The sequence below is a fragment of the Porites lutea genome, chromosome 3, assembly GCF_958299795.1.
Source record: "Porites lutea chromosome 3, jaPorLute2.1, whole genome shotgun sequence".
NCBI classification, from domain to species: Eukaryota; Metazoa; Cnidaria; class Anthozoa; order Scleractinia; family Poritidae; genus Porites; species Porites lutea.
The window spans coordinates 28,020,511-28,029,946 of NC_133203.1; the positions used below are offsets into that span (position 1 = coordinate 28,020,511).

Consider the following 9,436-nt stretch of genomic DNA (forward strand, 5'->3'; position numbering starts at 1 on the left):
TGATATAATTGCAGACATGCTTCTTATTAATCGTGTTTTTACCCAGTTTGTCAACAAAGATCGACTTTCAGATCACGAGATCTTACTTCAAATCAATGTGTCAGCTAATTTTAATTTAAAAAAAAACAAAACTTTACTTTGCATCTCATTAAAGTCGGAAAGTGGCAAAACATGTCAATCAATCTTAATTATGTTGCGTGAGAAAATTGCCTTATTAAAGTTAACCTGAAGTAAACAAGAATTGGTTGTTTGTGAAGCTTTATTTTACTTGAAGTAATTAAAATTTACTTGTCTTGAAATATTTCTTAGACTACCATTGGCTTTCCGTCCTGAACACGCTGAATGAGACCAAAATCTGCAATTTTTTCCTCCATGAGAGCATCCCCGTCATCCAACAAAAACATGTGGGGTTCACTTTTTCCGTCGAAGTTCTTTCTTTTCACTCGAAAGCTAGCATACATGCCCATAAACACATCTCCTAACACTTGAAAAAGTTAAACTGCTGAAGAGGAAGAGAGACTTTTTTTCACGAGACAGCATTCCTATTTTTTTTGTCACGCACTGTGAAAACTCGGAAGCTCAAATTGCTGTATTTCCGAAATGAAACATGCTACGGGACTGGAAACTTGTACAAAGATTTATTTTTTGTTTATCTTCAACCCAGCGTAAATAAGAATTCGTAAAACCTCGTTATTTTGACTTCCCAATTTGATGACGTCACCGTGAAAACGATCTATTCTTACCGAACTGAAATACCCAACCAAAATTTCCGGAATTTTTTTCAATACATGGTAAACAACCATTGATTTTAGATAAGATCACGTGATCTGAGATTAAATCCCTGTTAAACGCAAACTGGGTAAAAACACGAGAAGTAACAGAACATTGATTTAAGGATATTCACTTTCAATTAATGAGAATCATGTCTGCAATAATATCAGCTGTATTTAAAGCCACTATCGGTTTGATTGTGAATAAAGGAAGAGACGAAGCAGCGGAGAGGCTGAAAGAAGGTGACGTGGCTGATCAGAAACTTCGCAACCTGATCGTGCGTGATTTGAACGAGATCCACAACAAGTTGGATGCATTATTACAAAGGGATCTTAAGTCAGCTGTAGACTTCTTTGAAACAGGACTCGCATGTCTATACAAGGCAGTCGATACAATGCGCAGCTCTAATGTCAGTTTGGGAGCAGCGAAGGTATCTGAAAGAAATGAAGAAGAGAAGGTTGAAGAAATAACTTTGCCCTCGGACACTGACCCTGAAAAGGCAATAGTCCTCGCGGATGGAGTAAGAAACATGCAACTAACTGAGTTGAATGAAACAACGAGAAGTCTGCTTTCTGACGCAGAAGAGAGTTTCAAATTAGCTGTTGAATACACAACACACGCCTGCAACAATGAAGCTCTCAGCACCTTTGACCGAATCACAGCCATTCGATACCGTGTTATGGCGGCAATGTTGAAGTCAGCAGCTGAGACAGTGAGAACCGCGGGCGACTTGAAAAGCACTTTGCAGAAAGCCTTACCACAGTGCGAACAGTGCCTGAAGAAACTCAATTCGTTACCTGCTGTTCAGAACAGCTTTAGAGTGGAGCTCAATAAAGGTCGCCTAAACATCAGAGTTCGGTTTGGTAAAGATGAACGGATCCAGATAATTTCAACTGTGTGTCAGGTAAATCGCGCCATCTACGATGCCATGCAAACGGCTGATAAAGCTGTAAACGTACCTGTCTTGAAGTGGCCATATGTTGACATCGGAGAAGATCAAGTTGACCCTCTGCGCGATGTAAGAGTATTGCAAGTTTTGGAGAGTGTTAAAATGGCGCACTACTGCATTACAGGGTGGTCGTTTGATTTGGGACTTATGCCTTTATTCTGGAGAATGGCTACGAACACCCTGGGGCAGTTTCTGATTGCAGATAGTTGGAGAACCGTGCATGTTTATGATAACAGTGGTATGTTTCAGTTTAGTTTTAATCCCCAAACTGACGATGCTAAAACAGAGATTCAAAAAATTTATGATCTCGTCACTGAAGACGTAAGCGAGAACATTTATCTACTGGTCAGACTGAAGAGGCCATGGCCTAAGGGATGGGATGAAGAAGTGCAGGTTTTTAACAAGAACGCTAACCTGGAGTATAAGTTTCCTGTAAGATACGCACTCATGAACAGACTGCTAGTAAGTGGCAGCAAATTACTAATATTATCATCATGGGAGGCTGATGTGTACAATCAGAATGGTGATTTTGTTCGTAGTTTTGAGTTTTTCAAGAGTGGAGGCGACAGAGTCTTGACCGATTGCACTGCTACTCACGATGGCCCTATCTTGATAATGCACAATAAAGGAGACTACAGCGACTTCTTTTCTGTTTACGTATTCACAGTGGAAGGACAGAAGATTGCAAAATTCAAATCTGGTGTTGGATTTGGTTTAGACTTCATGCACTTTTCACCTCGCTCTGCAGGCGAACATGTTGTCATCGCTGGTTATGATGGTGAAAATGGGATGATAGTAGTAGAGATATACACTGTGGACGGAAATTTTGTGCGAAGAATTCTGCTGCGTGATGAACCTAAACTTCAATTTAAAGGAATTACGGTGACCATGAAGGAACACATTGCTGTGGGTTTCACAGGTTGTAATGGCTATTGCAAAGTAGTTGTCTATTGAAAACTAAAAGACGCGCTTTTTTAGCTTAACAACTATTGTGAGGAATTTCCTACAAAACAACTGCTAAGTCACAGGACAAGCTTTTTCTTTTTAATAATTTATACTTACATCTCTACATATTTCATAGAATCTCTCAGACATATGTTGGTTACCACTGCTAACCTGTTAGGTGTTTACTTATAGAATCTTGATCCTCAAAGGCTATATTCGTTGACAGCAATACCTTTAATATTGTTGTTTTTTTGTTCGCTGAAACAACTCCTGAGGTTTCTTCTAGTCTCTTCAATGTGGAATGGACAAGATTCTTGTACTATTCTAATTCGTTGAAGTTTATTACTTTGATTCTTACAGTCAAACCAGGTCAAGCGCATCCCCCTAGATTATATTAATGGATCGATTATTCCTAAATTCAACCCGTTAGTCGTTTCAAATAATGTACTCATTTTTGAAATGTTCGAATCAAACTTCGATTGCTGATTGGACTTTGCGAACAAGGGATCTTCCTTATATGGGAAGTCGAAGCAGGAGACTTTTTCAACATGGCGTTGAACATGGCGGGAAAGGTGAGTTCGATCAGGTGATGTGGGAAACCTGTTTCAAATGCTATCATTGAGAACTTTTTTGGGCTTCTACATCGCATAGGACTTGTAGAAATTCTTATTCGTATAAGAGAGATTTCAGGCGAAGTTTTGGTGACTAGTGCTATTTGTTGTGTTTACATAAAGCTTAAGCCAAGTCCTACACATTTTTCATTTTCAGGATTCCAGGGAAAGAACAATTTTGTTAGATTATAAAGGGCTAAAAAAGGTGTGTTCTGTCAAAAGCGATGACAGTGATAAAGTCTCCTTGGTCGAACGGGTTTTCAAACTCGTCTAGTCTCTTCCGCACGTTGCATCGTATCATTGCAGCGTTTTGATCCAGAATGGGAGGGCCTTGTCGACATCGACATCGCTCAAATAAGAGACCGAGATAAAATCAAAGTAGTGACAATAGACAACATCCAAACATCCATGGCAGGTGAAACATCTACCGCTAGTCTGGATAGCCATGATCATGGTGTAGAACAATTAATCCAGAACCTGCAAGAAGAGAGAACTGGTCTTGATTATAACCTCAGTATAGCACAGGCCACCCTGGAGTCGCTGAAAGTCGCCCCAAGGGAAAGAGGTCTTGCAGGGAAACACACTAATTTTACCTGCAGCAGTTGCCATTACAAAGGACACCGTGTTAATAACTGCATGTTGCATCCCTGTCGTGGGTACTATGAATGTGGCCAGCTCTCATTACACCGGGAAGACAGAGATCACTTAAAACAGGTTAGTTGATAGACTAAATTTTTAAGCAACAGAAAGTGTTTTCCGTGTTTGCACGGCCTAATTTAAGCACGAGAGGAGTAGGGAATTCTCGACAGTTTGCATCGTCTCGGGTTTGCATAACTTTCTTGAATTCTCCCAACCCCAATCCCTCTGGTGCTTATAGCAGGCTATGCAAATACAGGAAAAAAGTTTTCTATTGCTCATATAAATTGACTTTCCCAAGAAAAAATGCAAAACTATTTGTTATGGCATATATATTAGCAAAAGATTTTAACATATCAAATTAGGAAAGGTATCATTGTTTATTTCAAAACAATGGGGCGCATTGAATATTCAAAATAACCGATGGCATAGCCTTCACAACCTTGAAGGGATGTCCCGTGAGTAGCCTCCACCCCCACCCTGTATCCTTGAAAGATGCACTCTTCTGAGGTGTGGTTATTGGTGCCATAAAGTGATCTTTAAAATGTCTACACTGCACATGATTATGGTTTCTGTGCATTTACTGGTGACACTTATTATTGTTTAATCCAGGCTGAAGCTGAAGTGAAAGAAATCCAAAAACAGCTGAAGAGAAATATGGATGAAATGGAAAACTACAAATTGCTCAAGTATGTCATCATTATTCAATATTGCACAAAAGAGTGTGTGTGTGTGTGTTTTTTTGGAGCATCCAATGTTTTATGTTTGGAAATTGTTATATAATGTAAGGTTATCAAAAGGTGACTGAAAAGGCTGAACTTGTACAGAGACACTAACACACTAGAAACATTGTTGGTTGAAAATTGTAATTTGGAGAGAGGACAGGAAAACTACACCAGTAATTTTAGTATTGCATCGTTCGGCTTTTAATACTTTTTGTCCACACTAACCTGACTCAATGAAAACTTATCGATCACAGAAAAACAGGTAAGAGGTGTGGCTGTAAGGGGAGGTTTTCCATTTTGTTCAGGGAAATTTCACATTTGTCAGGGAAAAGACAAAAGTTTGAAATTTAATGTTTGTTGTGACCATGTATAATATATATGTATGTAAATTATTGTTGTCTTTCCATCATAAATTCAGATTCTTGTCCTTTTTTTTTGCTAGGGAAAGGACAAGAACCAACTTTTTTGCAAACACTAGGAAAAAGCTGCAGTGTCACAATCCCATCAAGTATTCCAACAGAACAACACTAGACAATGATCTAAGAATTTTAGCTACTGCGTGTAATCATAGGGTTCCATCAGCCACTGCAGATTTAGAGCAGATAATTGAGAATTATAGAAATAAGGCAAGTAGGGTGAAGTCTGTGCAGAATCATGTTTCACATGATTATAATCGCACTGTGTACCAGAAACAGAATTTGAACCAATGTAAATCGCCAATAACAATCAACAACCAATGGGCACCATTTAGCATGCCTCATTCACCACCATACTGTGAAACTCAAAGTCCACCACCATATATACATGCACCATCGAACCCCAAGTCCTGTGTCCCATTGTCGGCCACCATACATGCAGCACACAACTTCAAATCTACGTCCACAAAGCCCAAGGTGGCATTCTCCCTTTCAAAATGTCAATTATAGCAGACCTAATTTGTCATCTGCCTTTTCCCCACAATATCATTATTCACCCATGGGAGGGTATCATCAGAAACCACACCAGACACACCCCAACCATTCTCATAGAAGTTTTAAGACTCGCCTAAATGAACATGACCATCCCTCCAAGAAGAGACTTAATTAAGTATACCAACCAGGTGCACAAAGAACCTGGCAAGAAGTTCAGGGAATCTCTTAAAAGTGTAGCTGAAACTTAAACTGTTACCACTATTGGGTCAAGATGATTCTCCAGTGGAAAGCCCTGGTCCTAAAACAAGCAGCGCAGAAGCAGAGGCAAGTGTGGTCAAAAGCAATGATGAATGTTTTTCACAGTCTATAATAGAGGAATCTTTTGATTATGATGAATGGGTGAAAAAGCAAATTGCTATAACAAAAGAAATCTCTAAAAGTGAATAAGCGTGTAGTGTTCACTTTTTTGAATGATCCATAAGCTTGTAATGTTTATATTTTTGTAAAAATTGTTCAGTTTAGTTCTTCATTGTTATTTTTGTCTACATTGGTCTATGAACTGATGGATCCCTTCCAGTCAAGCCAGGTCAAACATACCCTCGAAGATTCCATTTAATGAATTCATTGTTTAAAAAGTTGAATTGCATTAGTAGTAGTAGATTTCAGATTCATCTTTGCATTGCTGTGTGTGTATTGAGTGGTGAATTCACAGGCATGGTAGTTATCAGATTTCTACAAGCTCAGTTTTCTTGAATTTCATGTAAATATCTTCAAAGCAATATTAGCCATTCAAAGATTTCTCATTACATATGCAGGAATGCAGATATTAATTATATACCAGTTGTGGCAACAACAAATGGATTCATTTTTCCAAAATTTATTTTTGAATAGAACCTTGGGGGGAGGAGTGGTACACTTGACCTGTCTTGACTGTAAGATGCAAAGTCTAGAAAGGAAAATACTGGTTCACTATATATACACCCCAAATGTTGAGCCAGTATGGTACAAGCTGTCTTTCAATGTAATAAGAGGCTTCCAAATAATATTCAACAGTAATATTGCACCTAAAAAAGATGCACATACTAGCCTGGTTTCTCGCCAGTAGAAATTTAGTGAAGGTGTGAAGACAGTCAAGAGTCTCTGCTGCTAATGTGTAGCATTTTCATTTTGGGATGACAAGCGTGGATAACAAAAAAAGGATAGTTGCATTGCAGATCATGTTGGGTTGATTCAGCATTTTGCATTAGAATATAATTGCAAAACATGTAACAATTTACTTTAAAGACACAATCGTGGCATCTACTAGTTGTAAATGTATGTCATTTCACAAAAATAATATAGTCAAAGGTATGAAAGGAGACACCACCGTATATCACTCTAAGCTACAGTTAGCTGCTAGGCTTCTAAAATACTGGGGAACAAACTTGCTCAGGATCCATAAAAGCTTCATTTCTCCTCGTAACTAATACCTATTATTTAAATTTTTTGGCTTTCAAGAAAACAAGGTGTAAAGATGAGTTAAATAAACTTAAGTTTGAGGTCTGTTGTGAAAAAAATATGGTAACTGGTTTCACTAAAACATTGAGATTCTCATTCAACAAGCTTACTCGGCTTTATTCAGCTTATTTCCAAGTGAACTGCACTTGGTTTCCCGACTTATTTTCTATACAGTCACAGCTTCATTATGTTTCCCCCTATTATATAATTATGTAATCCTCTTTATATTTAAGCCCATGTGTCCTTGCTGAAAGATGATATACTCCAAGAAAGCATCTAACCATCAAGTTGTTTCTGACCACAAGAAGTGGGGGTCAGGGTTAACAGAGAAAGGATGGGCCTTATAAGAAACCATGATTTTGAAAAGGAGTGGGTGCTTTGAACAGCTTTATTGTGACTCTACAGAGCATTAATTTCTTACCTCTGCACATTTTCTGCCAACCCCCCCCCCCCCCCCCCCATTTTTTGTGGTGGTTTATGTGAACTTTGATGACACCTACCTTTGGTCAGCTTGTTGAAAGTGGTAGATGATGCTTTTGATAACTGTCTCCCAAGTACATGTGACTCTTAACTTAAGAGAAAACATACTTGACTCAAAGCTGTGATCTCCAAAAGCGGTTTTTTGGTAGCGTAAAAAGTTCAATTCACCAGGAGAAGGTAAGGCTGTGCCTTTACAACAGTTCAGCCAGATTTATGAAAAGGGGATGGCTAGGGTTCTTCCAGCCTTGCCTCTCTATGTGCATCCCTAGATCACTGGTTTATTTTGCTGAAATCCTTTTTGTCTGTTCAAATTATAACTTGAAAAGCATGAGGAAATTATTTTAGGGTTATTCATCACTCTTATTACAGCAATGCCCACCCTAGCAATAGTTAGGCCCTTTTTTTCTTATTGTCTGTGATGTGGATCAGGATGGAGAAATTAAGTCATTTGACAGTTTACCGTAGGGCATTTCTGATTTGATAGTATTGTGAATTTCACCATGGAGCACTATTTTCTCTCACTTATAAGTCCATCAAGTGAAGATGATATAATTTTTCTAATAAAACTAACATGAGGCAGTAGATGTTTCATATTTTTAACAAATAGTCATTTGAGCTAAGCAGATAATTTTATACTTGTCTGAGAGATAATTTGACCTAAATGAAGTCAAACCCAGACCAATATTGTACTTCAAGGTTATTTGAAAAGTTTTTATTTCCCTGCCATGGGGCATTTCTTGGCTGTTACCTGTGCGGTGGGAAGGGGGGTTGGGGTACATGTGGTAAATTTTAAAACTTCCATATTCACTAAACCACATAAATATGGTCTGTTGGGTTGGGGCACACTGGTATATGGTATCTTGTTGTTGTTATGATTTTTGATAGAGGGCTTCAAGTCTAATAGTTATTCCCTGCTACTCTCTTTGAACAAAGTGTATTATTACTAATATTTATAATACTTATCCCTAGTATATGTAACCACAGTGCCTGAAATAATTGACAGACTGAGTAGCTGTAATGCTGTTTAAGGAATCCATAATTGCCATTTCGGTACACTCCTGTGAATAGTATTCATTTTGTCTCAGCCCCTCTTTCATCTGATGGAAACAAGATTCACAGGTATTAAGATTTGGTGAGTATGGAGGCTGAAAATGTCACTCCTCTCGTAGCAAGCATTGTTCTGAGAGCCCTTTCAGTAGTTCTACCGTGGTGAAAACCACAGTTGTCCATTATCAGGGTATCTCCCTCTAGAAAGACCGGAAGACCATCGCTCCTTTCGCATTCAAGTGCATAATCAAAAAAAGCTATGAGTTCCTCGCCATTCGAGGCTCCAGGAATAATATTATAATAATCGACACCGAAAACACTATGCAAAAGGTTCCCCGTGTAGGTTGCGTTCGATGCGTACCTTTGCACCTCCACCGCCTTCATGCCCCTATAACTGCTTCCATACAGGCGATTAGATGTTGTTTTGACAACTGAGGCTTCATCAAAGAAGGGTAGTGTAGTGGGGCTCAATCCCTGTGTGATCTGAAGATAATCATCAACTTTCCAAATATTTTTGGTCCGTTCTGTAGGAATTTGGCAAACTTTCTTCCGTGTCATTCCTAACTTGTCATGTAAACTATGTTCTGAGTATAAATGACTCAGGTGGCAAAGTAGAACCATCACATATTCCTTCTAGGTAAAGTCTATTTCGTATCTCGTGGGCATAGGTTGTCGGCTTTTGAAGTTTCCAAATTTCCATGCACTGCAAAACGTTATCTGTCACTTTACGCGGCTCACTTCCGCCATGGGAAAACGCAGTCAAGGTTCCATACCGTTGAAAATGACGAATTATCTTTCTGACAGCACGCGTCGTCACTTGTAAGTCTCGAGAAATCTGCTTTTTGGAAAATCCACGATTGTACA

At 38.7% G+C, this 9,436-nt stretch overlaps 1 protein-coding gene across 1 annotated transcript; it reads left to right on the forward strand.

Annotated features, from left to right (window-relative positions):
* The first annotated feature begins 3,065 nt into the window (after positions 1–3,065).
* Positions 3,066–7,075, forward strand: LOC140929563 (uncharacterized). Its single transcript, XM_073379317.1, has 3 exons — positions 3,066–3,990; positions 4,525–4,601; positions 5,080–7,075. Exons 1-3 carry the CDS (start codon positions 3,685–3,687, stop codon positions 5,561–5,563), a joined length of 867 nt encoding a protein of 288 aa, XP_073235418.1. The 5' UTR covers positions 3,066–3,684; the 3' UTR covers positions 5,564–7,075.
* Positions 7,076–9,436: the final 2,361 nt, after the last annotated feature.